Raw genomic sequence first — 21033 nt, forward strand, 5'->3', positions numbered from 1 at the left:
TATGGAAATTTTTATTAAGTTACATGATCTTATTCTCCATAATTATCCCATCATTATACAAAGATCCTGCGGTAGGTATTCAATTTTTATTTTGCTTTATGGAGCTTTTCCGTTGTATTTTGTTCATGAATCCCTAACAACGATATCAGAGCTATGTGTATATTGGGAAAATTTGTTGACGTGTTTAACAATATTTCAATTTATTAAGTCTGTATCAAATCTGCCATGCATGTATATTGATATCATTTATGTATGAGATACAATATGTATAATATTATGTTGATTAATGATCAAACTGTTATATAGAGTTTTCTGCATATTCACGTGTTGTATGTATATATATGTATATATGATAATACTAGCATGTTATATTTTTCCATGACTGATTAGTATGTGATGTGTATGTTATGCTTGATGTTTGGTTTATATATAGTGATATAAATTGTTCGACAAATAGTGTACGTACATGACCTATTAAACGGAAAATGATTAGTAAATATATGATACATACTTCTGAAACTGCATATGATGCACTAGTGGTAAAGACTGGAAAATATATGATTTGTAGCTCTGAAATTGATGATTTTTGAATAATACTGGTCTTAAAAAAAAATCTTGTTTGACCAGGTCAACTTGACCCCAGCCTGGGGCTGCGGCTCCCGGACCACGCCCGAGGGCTTCCGCCCCCCAACCCCCTATCGGGGCGGCCCCCGGACCCCCACACGGGGCTTCCACCCCGGGACCCCGGTATATTTTTAACGTTGTTTATTTGTTTACTTGAGCATGGTGTGGGTTATGGCCTTAAGACCTTTAGATTAAAGTTTATTGTTTTGGCTTTATAAATACGACTTGCGTGTCATTGTCATTATTCTTATAATTGTTTATAGTCGAATGTAACTCGAGTTTTTTTTATGTAAGTACATTAATATAGGTTGTTTCAATATACTTATAGATATGTCACCCATGCCATGCCTGCTAAAGAAGATAAAATATGCAACGACTCAAGATTTTAAAATTTATAAATGATTTTGAGATTCTCGTATTTAAGAAACACATAATAAAATACGAATCTTCTTTATTTCCAACATGGGGCAATTTTGTCAAAAATGGGTTCATTGAACTTGTAAAGTTGAGGGTTTTCAGCGAGACCGATATCAAACTACTGACGAGTATTGATGTGAAGTATTTTATTTAAGGAAAAATTAAGTTGTTTAGATGCCTTCCAATATGTCCATCGCGTTAACCACTAGATCAATAAGCAGTTGGTTCGCCAGAACGAAGTACTCCCATCTATCGTGGGAAGGCGTGTTGAAGTATATGATACTTTTTAGACCTTTGGGTTTGACTTAACTAAGCTACCACTATAGGATTGTGAACTTAGAGGCATAGAGTTTGGCGAGATTTATTGGATAAATATGAACACATATTGTTCCACAAAACTATCCAAGAATTATGTAGTTGATATAATTGACAAATGTTGTCTACCTAAATAATCTTAATTTGGGAGAAAAGCCAAACCTGACCTAAGATATAATGAAATATGGATTTTGGCTCACTAGAAAGTATACAGATGATATTCTTTCTGAATTAATAGTTAGGGCTATTAATTTGATAAAAATAGTGGGAGATATATATTTTGAATATATGTGAAAAATCACTTAAACATAATTTAATAATCATCTCTAGACTAATTTATCTTATGCATTTTGGACATTATAGATATCAGATGTCAAATAATTCAAATAACTTCTCTATGCAATCAGTCATTGAGAAGGACAAGCTGACAGAAACAAACTTCCTTGACTGGAAGAAGAACCTGAGGATTGTCCTCAAACAAGAGGGCAAGATTTATGTAATAGATGATCCTCTCCCTCTCTCCCTGAAGGATTATCCCGTCCTCAACAAACTGTTTATCAGAAATATATTGATGATGACACGTATGTTTGATGTCTCATATTAGGGACCATGAGTGCTAAACTTCAGAATTAACATGAGAACATGGATTCTTATAATATAATTGAGCACCTTAAATGTATGTTTGAAGGACAAGCTCATCAGAAGAGGTTTGATACTTTCAAATCGGTAATCGCATGCAAGCAAGGATAACGTGATCCGATTGGACCACATGTTCAAAGGATGATAAGGTACATTTAGTACCTTGCCAAATTGGGTGCCCGATTGCTATGGAGCACCAGATTGAATAAATTTTGTAATCTCTAAATAATAGTTATTCTCAATTTGTGAGGAATTACAATATGAATGAGATAGATAAGAAACCTACCGAATTGTTGGAAATGTTGAAAACTGTTGAGACCAATATTCGGAAGGCATCCCCTACTCTCATGTTGATGGTGAAGAAGAATTATTGGAAATGTTGAAGCCTAAAGTGGTTTTTGAAAGGTCGGTGATTGTCATTATTGCAAGAAACCGGTCATTGGAAGAGGAATTGTCACGCTTAATTGGAGGATCTGAAGAAAAAGAAGGTTGTTGTTGCCACTTCTGATTCAGGTATTTATGTTATAGAAGTCAATTTATCTACTTCTACATCATGGGTATTAGATACTGGATGTGGTTCTCACATTTATATAAATATGCAGGAACTTTAGAGAAGTAGGATATTGGCGAAGGGAGAAGTTGACCTACGTGTTGGCAATGGAGTAAAGGCTAGCGTTTTAACTGTAGGGACTTATCATTTATTGTTGCCCACCGGGCTTGTTTTAGAACTAGATAACAATTTTTACGTGCCTGCGATTTGCAGAAACATTATTTTGGTTACTTGTCTGGAAAATAAAGGTTTTTCATTTTGGATTCAGAACAATAGTTCACTACTAGAAAAAGGTTAATAGACATCACCCTTTTAACATCAGCCGAAAAAATAACTGATGTGAAAAATATGTTTTAAATCAATTTTTTTTCAAACTGATGTTAAAGATATATTTTTACATCAGATTTTAAAAAAACTGATGTCTAATAGTATTTTTTCAAAAAATATATACCTATGTTGCGTATCGGTTGTGTTTTAACTGATGTTAAATACTAACTTTCACATTAGTCATTTAAGGACCGTTGTTAAAGTCTGTTATTCGCATCGGTCCTTAACTAACCGTTGTCTATGTTAAAATTTTTTAAAAAAAAATAAAAAAATAGAGCCGGGAATAATTTCCCTCATTTGTACTTAACCAAAAACTTCCCCATTTTCCCAAATATTTCTCCCTTTCTTCCCCCCCCCCCTTTTTTCTCCTCTCACCTGACATATCTCTCATTTCCCTCATCTCTCTCAATCACTCGTCTCTCTCTTCTCTCGAGTCCCCCACATTTTCCTTGGTCTCTCAGACCCTCACCACGATATACACGGCCAATCTTCTTCTTAGACACACACGCTCACCCATCTCTCACACACAAACACACACTCTTCTTTATTTGCCCTAAGTTTCACTAGGTCTACATATAGCACTAATTGGAACTCTACAACCCAAATTAAGTGTTTTCCAATCTTTAATCGATGCTGCTAATCGAGCCCTAATTTGTAAGTATTTTTCAGATTTGTTTTTCAATTTCATTTTTGTTTTTTATTATACTTTTTTGAACAGATTTTTTCAATTACTAATCTACGTAGACCTCGCTTCAGACCTCTGCTGCCCATCTTCTCATATCGGGTAAGATTTCACATCATTGTATATTTAATTTAAGACTAAAACTTTCATTTTTTGAATGTTTAAGCATTATTGAATAGTTCTATGTATTTATTTTACTTATGTTTTATTTTTTATGTAATTGTATTTTACCTTTATATATATTTATTTCTTTTATGTTGGTAAACTGAAGGAACAAATGATGGAAACAGTAGTAATTGGAACTAAGAATGTGATAGTTGTAGCTGCGGAAGCCAAAGTTCGTCGGGTTGTTTTTACTTCATCTATTGGGGCGGTTTATATGTCCACCAACAGGAGCCCTGATGAGCTTATTGATGAAAGTTGTTGGAGTGATCTTGAATTATGCAAGAACACTAGTGTAACTTGCGAATCCATGTCTATTTTAAGGAATGAAATCTTCTTTTATCTTGATTGCAATAAAAGCTTTGATCAAGGTTTGTTAATTATTCGTCAATAGGAATGACCAAAAATTAGTTATGACTAAAGAACTATTATCGTGATTGATTTGATTAGGCTTTAAAAAGTCGAGGGTAAGTCAAATTAATAGTTATCATGGCTTTATGGTGTTATTGATCTAAAATCGAATTTTATTTAGTAAAAGATTTGCAATGGGTATTAATATAATGTTGGCCTAACAATCTTGAAACACAGAACTGGTATTGCTATGGTAAAGCTATGGCAGAGCAAGTGGCCCGGGAAGAGGGAAAGCACAAAGGAGTAGACATGGTGGCACTTAATCCAGTATTGGTGATTGGACCAGTTCTGTAGTCAACTATAAATTCTAGCATTGTTCATATCCTCAAATACCACACTGGATTATCAAAGACTTATGCTAACTCAGTTCAGGCCTATGTCCATGTTAAAGATGTCACGGCAGCACACATTCTTCTCTTTGAGAATCTGTCTGCAACCGGACATTACCTCTGTGTTGAGAGCTCGCTTTACAGTGGTGATGTTGTCGAATATTTTTCAAAATATCCTATTCTTACCAAGTAAGTCTTGTCTAATGCTAGCATCTGCCATTTTGCTTTTTTATTGTATGTTTTGTTTTCATTCATTTCTCTAAACAACAAGATCACAAATATACAATTGGGGATCTGCAATTAACACAGGTAAAGATGGTTACTAGCAGAAATCTTCAAATAACAAAAGCAATTATTATAGAATATGGCATACTATAATCAGATGCAGATGATACTTTACTGAATATCATCGAAGGGAAGACCTTTCGTGAATACTCTGAAGCAGAAAGACTAGTTATTGCTGAGAAGATATCTGTATAATTTATGCATAGTCTTTTAGTCTATTCTTTCCGCCAACAAGGCAGGTAGTATATGTAATATCCAGGATATTGCGTATAATTATTTTATCGATAAATGATTATTATGTGAATATTATGTGAATTTTTGGTGAATTATCTGTTGGTTGATATCGATATTTAGATGTTTAAATGTAATAAAAGGTGAACAAGTAAATTTTAATATATCCAGAATAAAATATAGATAAGTAAGGTATTTTTCTGGTAATTTTTGGAGTGTTATATGATTTTATATTAATTTATGAATTTATTAATTATTTTCTGAGTAATTACAAAACTATTTTATAAAATCGGGAATCATCTATTTTCAACCTTTTTTACGTTTTTACAACTCGGAACTCTTCAAAAAACTCCGTCCTAGCTTAATCTGGTAATTCTGGACATTTTTCGTGTTCAGACTTTTTCGATCCAGATTACGGTTTGACTTGTGCGCTTCCCAGCGCAAAATTTTCAATACGATAATCATTTCGATAAATCAACAAAACCCGTATTATCGAAAGACAAGATGATATTACATTATTTCCATACAAAGTGTTTTAAAAGAAGCCTGGTTTGGAAAATTATCCAATATGCGTATCAAAACGGATCATTTTTGAAGTTATTTAGCGGCTAAGTAACTAATTTATCGATCCAACAGGATCCAACACGAACCAATATTCCATAAATATAGTTAGTCTATTTGTTTTTTCATTTTATTCATATAATCATAATCAGATAGTAAAATCCAGTGAAATACAAAGAAAACCCTAATTATTTGTTACGTTCTTGAGAATGAAATGCACAAACGAAAACGTTATCCAACTCCGATTCAAGCGTACAATATATCAAATCGAAGCTCTCAAAAAGACCTTCCTGAATCAAATAACTATTTTAGTGCAGAAATCGAGGTAATTTCCTTATTTATTTATTTATTTTAATTTGACTTAATTAAAGATTAAGTTAGGAATTTTTTGTTGTTGATGTTGTTGATATGATTTGATGTTAGAATCATGTAGATAATTTTATACTGGGCATTCTGGTATATTATATGATGAATTTGTTGTTCAATAACATATAGAAATTGATATTTAATTCTAGGATTGTTAAATTAGGTTTAAGTCGATTGAATGTTCTTGATTGAGAATTGGGAGTTTCATTTTTAACGATTCTGGGGTTGATTGAGTGCTACCAATTGATAGATCGTTTAAAAACATGTCAATTCATCTAAGTAACTTCTCTGTTGGAAGCCTGAGATGGGTTGGCCTGAAAACCTTTGAACTCGCCGGCGTTAATGGCGAGTTCGTCGGGAAATTTGTTCGAGGGGTTATAAACCATAAAGAAGATCATCCCAGAGTTGTTGTTGTGTTCAGGAGTCGATTGAGACACAAAATAGCATCAAACAGTTCGTATTTTGCACGAATTAAGCTCGCCGGACTCTAAGTTTTCCGGCGGGTTATAACTATTCTTGATTGACCCGGTCGGGTCGATTTTGACCCTGAATTTAACTAGGTTTTAATCCAAATTTTTCCTAAATCAAATTTTTACATCTATTTTTACACTTTAGTCGCCGGAGTTGTAGAGTTTATACAAAAATTGGATTGCTATTTAGTTTTATTTAAAAAATGATATTTCTAGTATTTGAAAAATCAGAAAAATAGTTATTTAATTATTTTAAATCTAGAAAATTGTTTTTATTATTTATTTATTCAAAAATAATTCTGATTTATTTTATTATTTAATTTTAATTATTTTTTATTTATTTTAATTAATCGATTAATTTGATTTTAATAGTTTATAATTTAATCCATTATTAAATAATTTTAATTGATTTAATAATTACATTTAATTATTTATTTTGATTTCAAATTCTAAAAAATAGTTTTTAGCTTTAAAATATTATATAAATTTATTTTCAAAGCTCGATACTTAATATAAAATTATTTTAAAGTCAGATTCGGGTGTTCGAACCGTATTATTTAATTATAAAAGGATTTAGAGACCCGTTTTAATTCCGAAAAATGTTCAAAAAACTCGTATTAAATACATGGAGAATCATTTTAACCCTGACTCTTCTTTGAATAATTATTTTGATGGAATATCTTACGAGCTATGTGCTATACATGAACTGATTGATATATAATATGACTATTTTATTCATAACTTTCAATCCGTAGGTCAGATTTGGGTGAACCGAAGGGTAGTTAGAAGCTTGTAATCAATAGAACGAGATGATAAGTAGTATTGATAAATACATGTGATGTTTAATAGAGGAAACGAGATGTAGAAAGGGAAAACAAGTGGTCACTGAGTGGGAACCAGTATACAAGTAGAATTAGAATAAAAACAAGTTGATAAGGCAAGTGCTTTTGTTTTTTCTTGTGATGTATTGAGAGTACCTTTGAACTCTCTTCATTATGTTATTCCAAATAATTCTTGTTTCATATTACAAGTACTTTGAAGTACTTAACCCTAAACCCTTATTCTTATTGATCTCCAGCTGCAAGCCTGATTTCTTGTAAAACATTGATTGTTGAATTCTTGAATACGAACCACATCTATACGATGTTACTCCAGAAATACATATCTACCACATACTGATTCTTGATACGAGATTGCTTAACAGCCAACTGATGTGCCAAAAATAAATATTTTTAAATTGCAAGCGCACAATTCATCGTTTTAATATTTTAGATTCGAACCACAAGGACTTAATTTATTTTCGCAAGAACATTATTTTTATTTTAATCAAACAAGGACAATTTAATTTGGGGAGTTTTTTTTCAATTTAAACAAAGTTTGTAAAAATAAATGACAGGTAAGTATTCTATTTAAGTGAGTCATTTATTTAAGAAGCTAGAACTAATCATGAATTTATGACGCTAATATTTAATGATGCTGATGTTAAATGCTAATGTAGCAATGACTTGACTTGAATTAGGGACCATAAAAAAGAAATGGGCTCCAAACAAAGTTGGGCCACGAGTTAGAAAAAAACAAGCCCATTCAATATTGAATCAAATTTAAAAATACGTAGCACTAACTAATTAATGAAGGCAATTTATATGATACCAATTAATGCAATTAATACTATCATGGTAATATTAGTGACTAGTAAGATTACTAAAAAAACACAAAACAATGGAGAGCTAATTAAGATTGGATGACACAGGTCAAACTAGGAATCAACAATTTATTAAACTTAGATATAGTCCATAAAAAAGTAGAGTAAAATGAGTTGAGAAGAGGATTGTTTAATTAAATAAATAACCAAAGCAAGCACAAAGTCTATGCAAGAAATCACTACCAAAAAGAGACCTAAAGAAATACTAGCTGAGAGAACACAAAATACTAACCGGGACCAAAACTGGTTCAGACCGAGTTTGTTTCTTGGTTATGGGAAGGATTTAAACAGGAAGCTAACTTTTAACAAAATGTAAAAGTAAATCTAAAATTTAGAATTAACAATATCTCTAGATTTAAAGGGCTCCTTTCAAATTTCCAAATATATAACTTCTGAAATTTTAAAAGATATCATAGCCCAATTAATAATAACAAGACATAAAATAGATGAGAGGATGTAATAACAAGACTTGAATGACATTAATTGAAGAGAGTGTTTACAACTTTTGAGAGCTACTACAATGGAAATAAAAACTAGATCTAGAAATTGAAAAGAGAAGTTACTACTAAATTTAGGGTAAAATAAGATAAATCTTAGATGTTGAATACAAGGGGAAGGGGGATTTTTAGCTAAAAGGTAGGGTTTAGGGTAGAGTTGGGTGAATCTTGGTCATTCAAGTGTGAGGAGTGTTGTGTTGATCTTGACCATTGATTGTAGCCAACTCCTATTTTTTTTTCTTCTTTTTTTTCTTTTCTTCTTTTTTTTCTTCCACTTTTGCCCTTCTTGCAATTTCCTTTTCTTTTTCTCTTTTTCTACTTTTTGTACAAAATACCTATAAAAGCAACTAATTAAATTATTAAATTCAGGAGCAAGCAATAAATTGGTTTTAATTAATGCAAAATTATGAGATCATCAAATGCCCCCATATCTATCTTTTGCTCGTCCTCGAGTAAAATCAAAAATAAAATTGCTAACTAAGGAAAATCCTATGCTCCTTTTCGTTGGCGTGACGGGAAATTTTAGGTTTACCAACCCGTTAAACCCATGGACGATCTCCATAGGAGGAGTTTTGTCTCCAAAGGGTTTACAAAAGTTATACCCATAAAATCTTTGGGATAATATAACAAGTATCTATATCAATTTTACTCTAATGATCATTGATGTTAGCAAGAAGATTTTATAAATAAAATACATGCCTTAAACACTCTTTTAATAATAGCCAAGATATAGGTGACTCGAATCTGCTTATGTCCACTTAGAATTTTTACAAAAGATCCCAAGGTGTGTAGTGAATTTAAGGCCTTTGATGGATTTACGTGTCTAAGAACATTTTCTTTTTTTAACTAATATTGAACTGACCCATTCTCTATCAAAACAAGTATCTAGCCAAACTTCACAAAATTTTTCTTTTCTTTTTTTTTCCAATTGACTTTATGATGTCTGTTTTCTTAGGCTTTCTATGTTACCCATGTAGCGAGGTTTAGGTCAGTGACTCCCAAACCAGATGGTTTTAGGGCACTAGGTTTTGAAATCTCCCGACGAACTTAATAACTCGAGTAACAAAGGCCACAAAACAAGACTAGTTAATTCTACTGGTGCCCACTATCTAAAGATTTTTTTATAAGAAAAATGGGTATTAAAGTAGTTTATTCATCTTTTTTTCTACTTTTAAGAAAAAGATACCTTACTTAACTACATTTAAATAATCTAAAAGGCACTATACATTTATGTTTTTGAAAACATGTTAACACCAACTACTATTAAAGTTCAAGAAAGAGTAAGACAACTTAGCTAAAAATGTCTCTAATTTTTTGAATTTTTTGATGTTTTCAATTTTTTTTAAATTTCCATTTTTTAAGAATTACACTAAAACCCTCCCTCATACCTAAATTATGCATTCTCCTCAATGTATTCAAAAGAGAGAAATAAGCAAGGGGAATGATGAGAATATACCTGATAAGGGATGAAGAGAGTTAAAAACCTACTGAAAGAGACTTACTTGATCATGGGTCAATGAGGTGGAATCGACTGGCAACTCTAAAAATGGTTTGAGACGTTGTCCATTAACTTTGAATATTTCACCATTTTTAAGATTTTCAATTTCAATAGCACCATGAGGAAAAACTACTTTAACAATGTAAGGTCCCTCCCATCTAGATCTCAATTTTCCGGGAAATAAATGAAGCCGAGAATTGTACAAAAGAACCTTTTGACCGGGAGAAAAGGATTTTCTCGAAATTGATTTATCATGAAAAACTTTGATTCTTTCTTTATAGATTTTAGCATTTTCATAAGCATAATTTCTCATTTCCTGTATCTCAGACAATTGCAACTTCCTATGACTACCGGCAGTTGGTAAATCAAAATTCAACTCCCTAATGGCCCACAAGGCTCGATGTTCAAGTTCAACCAGAAAATGACAAGCTTTAGCAAACACAAGCCGAAAAGGAGACATACCTAAAATAGTCTTAAGCGCAGTCCTATTGGTCCATAAAGCATCTATCAACTTAGTTGATCAATCCTTCCTATTGGAGTTGACAGTCTTTTCTAAAATCTATTTGATTTGCCTATTTGAGACTTCAACTTGACCACTAGTTTGAGGATGATAAGGGGTGGCCAATTTATGAGTGATCGAGTACTTTTTTAAGAGAGACTCAAAATGATAGTTCTCAAAATGTTTGCCTTGATCACTAATGATAGCTCTAGGTGTACCAAATCGAGAAAATATATTCTCTTTTAAGAATTTAAGAACGACCTTGTTATCATTAGACTTAGTTGGAATGGCCTCCACCCATTTAGACACATAATCGATCGCTAAGAGAATGTAGAGTTTGCCAAATGAGCTAGAAAATGGGCCCATAAAATCTATCCCCCAAACATTGAAAATTTCGATAATTAGGATCGAATTCATTGGCATCATATTACGTCTTATGATCTTTCCTAAGTGTTGACACCTACTACAAGCGGTACAGAATTCCGCGGAATCCTTAAATAAAATAGGCCAATAGAAACCACTTCGGAGTATCTTAGCCGTCGTCTTTTTTGCACTAAAATGACCTCCACAAGCTTGATCATGACAAAAGGAAAGGACACTTCTAAACTCGTGATTTGGGACACACCTTCTAATGATTTGATCCGGGCAATACTTGAAGAGATATGGGTCATCCCAAAAGAAGTATTTGACTTGTAAAATGATTTTGGATTTATCTTGTTTGGACCAATAAGTCGGAATGTTGCCGGTGATAAGGTAATTAACAATGTCGGCAAACCAAGGGAGGCTTGAGATAGAAAGAAGGTGTTCATCCGGAAAAGATTCATTCAAAGGCAAATCAACGGTTGACTCTACTACCAATCGAGAGAGATGACCGGCAATGACATTTTCAGACCCCTTCTTATCCCTAATTTCTAGGTCAAATTCTTGGAGCAACAAGATCCACATAATCAAACGAGCTTTAGAGTCCTTTTTCGAGAAAAGATGTCGAAGGGCAGCAAGATCAGTGTAAACAATGATTTTCGAACCAATAAGATAAGACCTCAACTTCTCGAGGGAAAATACTACGGCTAGAAGCTCTTTTTCGGTGGTTGAGTAATTAAGTTGGGCATCATTTAAGGTCTTGCTAGTGTAGTATATGACATGAGGTATTTGATTGATTCGATGCCCTAAAACTGCCCCAACTGCATAGTCAAAGGCATCACATATCAACTCAAAAGGCTCATTCCAATTGGGAGATTTAATTATCGGGGATGAAGTCAATTCTTTCTTAAAGTGTTCAAAAGATTGTAAACAATCACTATTGAACTCAAATTTGACATCTTTGGAAAGAAGATTGGTCAAGGGTCGAGCTTTTTTACTGAAATCTTTAATGAAACGCCTATAAAAACCTGCATGTCCTAAAAATGAGCAAATTGCTTTGACCGATTTTGGTGGACGGAGACTAGCAATGAGATTATTTTTAGCTTTATCAACTTCAATTCCCTTTTTTGAGATTTTGTGACCAAGGACGATTCCTTCTTTAACCATGAAATGACATATTTCCCAATTAAGAACGAGGTTCATTTTTTTACACCTTTTTAAAACTAAGTCAAGATGGTTTAAACATCGATGAAAGGAAGAACCAAATATGGAAAAGTCATCTATGAAAATTTCTAGGAATTCACCTACCATATCGGAAAATATGCTCATCATGCATCGTTGGAATGTAGCAGGGGCCGTGGTCAAACCAAAAGCTAGAGGATGATAAGCGAACGTTCCGAAAGGACACGTGAACGTGGTCTTTTCTTCATCTTCGGGAGCAATGGGGAATTGAAAATATCCCGAAAAACCATGTAGGAAACAATAGTAGGAATGACCCGCTAACCTTTCTAACATTTGATCGATGAATGGTAAAGGAAAGTGATCTTTTCTAGTGGCAGAATTGAGTTTCCTATAATATGTACACACTCTCCAACCATTTTGAACACGAGCGGGAACTTGCTCATCATTCTCGTTGGTCACAACAGTAATACCCGATTTATTAGGTACTACTTGAATAGGACTCACCCACGAGCTAACAGATAGGGAAAGATGATCCCATTATCTAGGAACTTAAGAATTTCCTTCCTAACAACTTCCATCAAAGTTGGGTTCAACCTCCTTTGTGGCTCCCTAACTGGTTTAGCATCATCAACTAAGTGAATCCTATGTTGGACAATTACCGCACTAATTCCTTTAATATCAGAAATACTCCAACCTATGGCTTCTTTGTTCTCTCTAAGCACACTTAATAGTTGGGTAAATCTTGGTCATTCAAGTGTGAGGAGTGTTGTGTTGATCTTGACCATTAATTGTAGCCAACTCCTATTTTCTTTTCCTTTTTTTTTCTTTTCTTCTTTCTTCTTCCACTTTTGCCCTTCTTGCAATTTCCTTTTCTTTTTCTCTTTTTCTGCTTTTTGTACAAAATACCTATAAAAGTAACTAATTAATTTATTAAATTCGGGAGCAAGCAATAAATAGGTATTAATTAATGCAAAATTATGAGATTATCACCAACCCTTATATGTTGTATAATAGATGACCAAATCTTGTAACTCTTTGACCCTTGGATCTTCTGCTTCTTGTTTCTTTCCTTGAATTAAAACGTAACATTTATTAATTCCTTGTATAACTTCATGGAACTATGAATCCCTATGCTTCAAGATAAGTGTTGTTTATGATCCAGCTTATTGAAATTTCATTACTTATTATATTGTTGTAATAAAATTAGATTATTTTTAAATAGGGACCAGATTGGTGGTCGGACTAGATTCGTGGTCATAATAGGCCAATGTGTGCCTTTGATCCAGTATATAGAGCATAGTTGGGAGCCTTGCTATGGGTGAGTGTGTGACTGATCAGCAACCTAACCTTGATTTTTAATTCTTGTAACTCTTTGACCCTTGGATCTTCTGCTTTTTGTTTCTTTCCCTGAATTGAAACGTAACCTTTATTAATTCCTTGTATACCTTCATGGAACTATGAATCACCCTATGCTTCAAGATAAATGTTGTTTATGATTCAGCTTATTGAAATTTCATTGCCTATTATATTGTTATTATAAAATTAGGTTATTTTTAAATAGGGACCAGATTCGTGGTCAGACAAGATTCGTGGTCATAATAGGCCAATGTGTGCCTTTGATCTAGTATATAGAGCATAGCTGGGAGCCTTGCTCTGGGTGAGTGCGTGACTGATCATCAGCCTAACCTTGGTTTTTAAAATAAAAGTGAATATCCAATTTTAATCATTGCTTATCAGTAAAATTGATTCCTTATATCACTTCAATTGATCATTGTTTAATCTCGGTGTTGTCATTGCGACTTGATGAGCTAGTTAGCTCACTTTTGCAAATCTGTTTATATTCTTTCCAGTGAAAAAGGAAATTGGTGGTAGCGAGAATCCCCAGACAAGCATGCGAGCTAGGTTTCTAGGTTGAAATGGAATAAGATAGCAGATGATGTTTGCCTTAGTTTATGTTAATAGATTGTAATAAAGTTTACTTCCGTTGTAAGATAAATAAACTGAGATTTGGAACGTTTGTAAAATAAATAAGGTTGTGGCTTGTGGGCATACTTTAAACTGCTTCGATCCGTGGAAAATGGTAAGTAGAGTCATTGCGTATATATTATTATATTAATAAACAGGTTTAAATATGGTGTGTGTATATGTATTGTGGACCCCAAACTTCCGACCCGGGATTGGGGGGCATTATAGGTTTGGCATCAGAGCTAAGGTTTAAAGTCACTGCCACAAGCCTAGATTGTCGGGAATGGGTCGACGGATAAGATTAGGATAAAGAAATAGGGAAATAGAATATTGAATGGTTGAGTATGACTAAATAGTATGTTTTAGTATGATTCGTGATGAGATTCGAGATACTTATTTAGCAGCATAATTTTCAGATAGCAGCGATGACAGAATCCTTTATTTCGATATCATGTGATCACCCAGATCCTTAAGTCGGAAGACCGTCATCTGATCCACGTCCTGTTCTTCCACCGGTATCACCTATAATACCTGTTATGATGGTTGCACCACTTTAAGCTATTCCATCTCCTAGAGTAAGACCACCTATTCGAGGACCCCCACCTGCTGATTCTGACTCTACTAGACATTCAGTTGCGGGTGCATCTTTCCAGTTTACTCCATACCATGTTTCGTACTATAAGTATGAGGCTCTTATTTTGGAGTGAGAAGCCCTGATGGCACAGTTCCAGGAGCTACAACACATTATAAGGACTATAGAGGTGAATTGGAATGTAAAGGAACTTCAAAATGAGATTCAGGTGACCTGAAGAGTAATTGAGGCCATACTTCATGGAGCTACTTCAAGTATGTAGCCCCAGATGCTCTTATAGGGTGGGCAAGAGAGGTATTGGAGGATTTTGAGAGGCTTGGTGGACCAGAGCTTCCCTAAAGCTAAATGACGAAGATGATGTGACAGCTGATAGATGTATAATAATGTGTAATGTGTATTATAAGTCTTTTGGTGGGTATATAAATAAACTAGAATTAGAATAATGGATAGGCATATTTTACCTTTGCCTTTAATAAACTAGAGTTGCTTGATTCATTACAGAAAATTTCTCCCAAAAGAAACACCCGTTCTACCAACCAAAATGAAGAAACCAATAACAACACCTAAGATAACAATAACGAGAATACAAATCCAGGTCCCATAGACCCAACTGTAGCCCAGATTCTTCAAATCATGGCTCAACAGACAGTTCACCTGACTCAGTAACAGCAGAGGCAGACTAATCCTCAGGTAGCCTTTAAGATCTTTCAGGAGGTGAATCGCCCAGAGTTAAAGGTTCTCTAGATCCTATTGAGGCAAGAGTCTGGTTGAAGGAAATTAAGAAGGCATTTGCCTTAGTCAAGGTGAGTGAGGAGGAGAAGACTAAGTTTGCAAGTTACTACCTGAAGAATGAAACGACCTACTGGTGGGAAACTGTTAAAGTGTTGGAAGGTACTGATGATGTTGCATGGTATAGATTCAAGGAGTTATTTTTAGAGAAGTTTTTCCCTCAGTTTGTTCAAGATCAAATTGAATTGAAATTTCGGGAGCTAAAGCAGGGAAATATGTTAGTGGCATATTATGAAAGTAAGTTTAAGGAGTTGTTTAGGTTTGTACCATTATAAGTGGACACTAATAGGAATAAAGCAAAAAGGTTCCAGCAAGGGCTTAAGTCATGGATCCGAGGGAAGGTGGCCATACTTGAATTGGATACGTATGCGGAAGTTGTGCAGAAAGCCATGATTGCAGAGACAGAAAGTGAAATGTCTCAGAAAGAGAAGGAAATTAAGAAAAGGAAGTTTGAGGGATGTGAAAGATAGTCACAAGCAGGGAAGTTTCCAAATTTTAATCAGAGGAAAGACAAGTTCCGGCCCGGAAAGAATTTTAATAGGAAGAATACATGCAACAAAGGCCAAGGTAACCGTCCTGCCACTGGGAATCAGCCAACCCACCAGAGGCCAGCTCTACCAGATTGTCAAGTATGTGGAAAGAAGCATGGCGGAGTCCGCAACAAGTTGAATGTGGTCTGCTACAGATGCAACCAGAGGGGGAACTATTCAAGAGAGTATCGTAGTCAGCCAGCCATAAAGCCAGTCAACAAGGACCAGCCTACCAGGAATCAGGAAGGCAAAGCTCCAGCAATTGGGTATACCTGTTTCAAGTGCGGAAAGCCAGGGCACATAGCCAGGGATTGTAAAGCACCAGTTCCAGTCAATAATACACTGCAAATCATGGGAGCCCTTCCAACAATGAATGAACCTGCCAAAGCTGGTGTTTATGACATGTTTATAAAGGATGCTATCATGGACACTGATGTTGTGGCAGGTACGCTTACTTTCAATTCTTTATGTACTAAGGTGCTAGTAGATTTGGGAGCAACTCGATCATTTATTTCTCAAGATTTTGTTGATAAGTTGAATTGTTAAGTGAGATTATGGCGGCAGAATTAGCAAATCAGGAGTGTGTATCGGTTAATCAAATATGTAAGAGCTGTGAGATTGAGATTTTTAGCAATAAGTTTGTTACTACCTTGATACCATTTAAGTTAGGAAAGTTTGACGTTATTCTAGGAATGGACTGGCTATCTAAGCATGATGCTCAGATAGATTGTCATAATAAGAAAGTAATCTTGAAGACGCTAGATGAGAAAGTCGTGACGTTTAAAGGTCAGAGGAAAGCGAAGAAGTTCTTGACGATGATTCAAGCTAAGAAGTTACTACGACAAGGATGTGAGCATTTTATTGCTTATATGATATATAAAAGTCAGGATCCAGCAAAATTGGAAGACATTCTTGTGGTAAATGAATTTCCAGATGTATTTCCAAAAAAATTACCAGGACTTCCTCCAAATAGAGAAATTGGTTTTGCAATCGACTTAGCACCTGAAACGGAACCAGTATCTAGGGCCCCGTACAAAATGGCGCTAGTTGAAATGAAGGAACTAGCAAAGCAATTACAGGAGCTGTTAGAGAAAGGAGTGATTCGACCCAGTGTATCCCTGTGGGGTGAGTCGATATTTTTTGTTAATAAAAAGACGAAAGCATGAGGTTATGCATCGACTATCGAGAACTCAATAAGCTTACGATCAAGAACAATTATTCATTACCATGAATCGATGATTTGTTTGATCAGCAGAAAGGAGCCCAGTACTTTTCTAAGATTGATCTGAGGTCCATATATCACCAATTGAAGATCAAGCCTGAAGATATACCAAACACAGCTTTCAGAACAAGGTACAGTCATTATGAATTCTTAGTAATGTCTTTTAGATTGACCAATGCCCCAGCAGCATTTATGGACTTGATGAACAAAATTTTTAAGGAATATTTGGACAAGTTTGTCATTTTGTTTATCGATGATATTTTTGATCTACTCAAAGTCAACGAAAGATCATGCAGAGCATTTAAGGATATCTATCGAAATTTTTCCTAAATCAAATTTTTACATCTGTTTTTACACTTTAGTCATTGAAGTTGTAGAGTTTTACAAAAATTGGATTGTTATTTTGTTTTATTTTAAAAATAATATTTTTAGTTTTTTAAAAATAAGAAAAATAGCTATTTAATTATTTTAAATCAAGAAAATTGTTTTAATTAATTATATATTAAAAAATAAATTTTATTTATTTTATTAATTAATTTTAATTAGTTTTTAATTCTTTTAATTAATTGATTAACTTAGTATTAATTGATTAATTAATTTAATCAATTATTAATTAATTTTAATTGATTTAATAATTATATTTAATTATTTATTTTGATTTAAAAATTCTGGAAAATAGTTTCGAGCTTTATAATATTATTTTAAATTTATTTTCAAAGCTCGATACTGATTATAAAATTATTTTAAAGTCATATTTTTTAATTATAAAATGATTCGGAGACACGTTTTAATTTCGAAAAATGTAAAAAAAAATTCTTATTAAATACGTGAAAAATCATTTTATCCCCAAATCTTCTTTGAATAATTATTTTGATCGAATATCATACGTGCTATGTGTTATACGTGAACTGATTGATTTATAATATGACTATACGTGCATTGTTTGACTATTATATTCATAACTTTCAATCCGTACGTCTAATTTTGGTGAACCGAAGGGTAGTTAGAAGCTTGTAATGAATAGAACGAGATAAGAAGTAGTATTGATAAATTAATGTGATGTTTAACAAAGGAAGCTAGACGTAAAAAGGGAAAGCAAGTGGTTAGTGAGTAGGAACCAGTAGACAAGTATAAGTAGAATAAAAGCAAGTTGATAAGGCAAGTGCTTCTGTTCTTTCTTGTAATGTATTGCGAGTACCTTTGAACTCTCTTTATTATGTTATTCCAAATAATTCTTGTTCTATATTGCAAGTACTTTCAGGTACTTAACCCTAAACCCTGATTCTTATTGATCTTGAGCCTCCAGCCTGATTTCTTGTAAACTATTGATTGTTGAATTCTTGGATACGAACCACACCTATACGATACTACTCCACAAATACATATCTACCACACACTGATCCTTGATACTAGATTGCTTAACAAACCAACCCTTATGTCTTGTATAACAGAAGACCAATTCTTGTAACTCTTGGACCCTTAGGTCTTTTGCGTTTAATTCTTTCCTTGAATTGAAACCCAACCTTAATGAATTCCTTGTATACCTTCATGGAACTATGAATCACCCTATGCTTCAAAATAAGTGTTGTTTATGATTCAGCTTTTTAAAATTTCATTACTTATTATACTGTTATTATAGAATTAGATTGTTTTTAAATAGGGACCAGATTCGTGGTCGGACCAGATTCGTGGTCATAATAGGCCAATGTGTGCCTTTAATCCAGTATATAGAGCATAGCTGGGAGCCTTGCTCAGGGTTAGTGCATGAGGGATCGGCAGCCTAACCTTGGTTTTTAAAATGAGAGTGAATATCCAATTCTAATCATTGTTTATCAGTAAACTTGATTCCTCATATCACTTCAATTATTATTTGTTTAATCTCAGTGTTGTCATTGTGACTTACTGAATTAGTTAGATCACTCTTGCAAATCTGTTTATATTTTTTCTAGTGAAAAAGAAAATTGGTGGTAGCGAGGATCCCCAAACAAGCATGCGAGCTAGGTTTCCTGGTTGAAATAAAATAAGCTAGCAGACAATATTTGTCTTAGTTTGTGTTAATAGCTTGTAATAAAGTTTACTTCCATTGTAAGATAAATAAACTGGGATTTGGAACATTTGTAATATAAATAAGGTTGTGGCTTGTGGGCATACTTTAAACTGCTTGGATCTGTGAAAATGGTAAGTGATGTCATTGCATATATATTATTATATTAATAAATATAATAAATAGGTTTGGCATCAGAGCTAAAGTTTAAAGTCACTACCACAAGCCTAGATTGTCGGGAATGGGTAGAGGGTTAAGATTTGGATAAATAAATAGATAAATAGAATGTCAAAAGGTTGAGTATGACTAAATATTAGGTTTTAGTATAATTCGTGACGAGTTCGAGATTCTTATCTAGCAGCGTAATTTTCAGATAGCAGCGATGATAGATTCATTTATTTCAATATCATCTGATCACCCGGAGCCTTTAGTCAGAAGACCATCATCTGATCCACATCCTGTTCTTTCACCGATATCAGCTATAATATATGTTGCGAGGTTTGCACCTCTACAAGCTATTCCACCTCCTGGAGTGAGACCACCTATTCGAGGACCCCCACCTGCTGATTCTGACTCTACTGGACATTCAGTTGCAGGTGCATCATTCCAGTTTACTCCACACCCTGCTTTATATTATAAGTATAAGGCTCTTCCTTTGGAGCGAGAAGCCCTGATGGCACAGATCCAGGAGCAACATCATATTATAAGGACTATAGAGGTGGATAGGAATGTGAAGGAACTTCAAAATGAGATTCATGTGACCCGAAGAGTAATTGAGGTCGGACTTCATGGAGCTACTTACGAGTATGCAACCCCAGTTGCTCTTATGGGGTGGGCTAGAGAGGTATTGGATGATTTTGAGAGGCTTTTTGGACCAGAGCTTCCCTAAAGCTAAACAATGAAGATGATGTGACAGCTGATAGATGTGTAATAATGTTTAATGTGTATTATCAGACTTTTGGTGGGTATATAAAAAACTAGACTTGCGGAATAATGGATAGGTCTGTTATACCTTTGCCATTAATTAAACATTTCGTGCTTGTACTACCAAATTTTGATATCTACTAGACCTGTTTTATTTTATTGCACCAGTTATAAAGTCTTGCTATAACATGTGCCCTTTTTCCTCTAACTGTTTACATTCTGTAAAGAAGCATGCAATTTACTTAGTTCAATAATTGAAAATATTTTTAAAAAGAGATAATTATGTTTTACAAAATCTTTTCATAAAAAGGGTTTTGATTTAAAGGCTAAATAAGTTTGATTATTTACAGAAAATACCTCCCAAAAGAAACACATGTTCTACCAACCACAATGAAGAAACCAATTACAATAACACTAAGGACAATAATGACAATAATACAAATCCAGGTCCCATAGACTCAACTTTACCCCAGATTCTTCAAATCTTGGATGAACGGATAATTCACCTGACTCAACAACAACAGAGGCTGACTAATCCTCAGGAAACCTTGAAGATCTTTCACGAGGTGAATCCCCCAGAGTTTAAAGGATCTGTAGATCCTATTGAGGCAAGAGTCTGGTTGAAGGAAATAGAGAAGGCATTTGCCTTAATCAAGGTGAGTGAGGAGTAGAAGACTGAGTTTGCAAGTTTCTACCTCAAGAATGAAGCCACCTACTGGTGGGAAACTGTTAAAGTGTTCGAAGATACTGATGATGTTGCATGTGATAGATTCAATGAGTTGTTTTTAGAGAAGTATTTCTCTCAGTTTGTTCAAGATCAAATGGAATTGAAATTTCTGGAGCTAAAGCAGGGAAATATG

At 34.0% G+C, this 21033-nt stretch overlaps 1 protein-coding gene, 1 long non-coding RNA gene and 1 pseudogene across 3 annotated transcripts; 2 read left to right on the forward strand and 1 right to left on the reverse strand.

The window, feature by feature from the left end:
• The first annotated feature begins 3248 nt into the window (after window positions 1-3248).
• Window positions 3249-5023, forward strand: LOC141693085 (uncharacterized). Of its 2 annotated transcripts, XR_012563004.1 has the most exons (4): window positions 3249-3526; window positions 3629-3656; window positions 3826-4645; window positions 4766-5023. It is a non-coding gene; the product is annotated as an uncharacterized LOC141693085 (long non-coding RNA). The 2 variants fall into 2 exon arrangements; XR_012563003.1 differs by having other exon boundaries at window positions 3826-5023.
• Window positions 5024-10052: 5029 nt separating this feature from the next.
• Window positions 10053-13365, reverse strand: LOC141691021 (uncharacterized; annotated as a pseudogene).
• Window positions 13366-13421: 56 nt separating this feature from the next.
• Window positions 13422-19219, forward strand: LOC141691022 (uncharacterized). The gene is made up of 4 exons (XM_074495772.1): window positions 13422-13425; window positions 15376-15690; window positions 15934-16428; window positions 19155-19219. Exons 1-4 carry the CDS (start codon window positions 13422-13424, stop codon window positions 19217-19219), a joined length of 879 nt encoding a protein of 292 aa, XP_074351873.1.
• The last annotated feature ends 1814 nt before the right edge of the window (window positions 19220-21033 follow it).

Source organism: Apium graveolens, chromosome 10 (assembly GCF_009905375.1).
Source record: "Apium graveolens cultivar Ventura chromosome 10, ASM990537v1, whole genome shotgun sequence".
NCBI classification, from domain to species: domain Eukaryota; kingdom Viridiplantae; phylum Streptophyta; class Magnoliopsida; order Apiales; family Apiaceae; genus Apium; species Apium graveolens.

Coding starts and splice junctions, on each gene's coding strand:
- LOC141691022 (XM_074495772.1), top strand. Junction 15,691..15,933: donor GTTAGTGGCATATTATGAAA/GTAAGTTTAAGG, acceptor AGTCACAAGCAG/GGAAGTTTCCAAATTTTAAT. Junction 16,429..19,154: donor GGACACTGATGTTGTGGCAG/GTACGCTTACTT, acceptor TATTTTTTCTAG/TGAAAAAGAAAATTGGTGGT.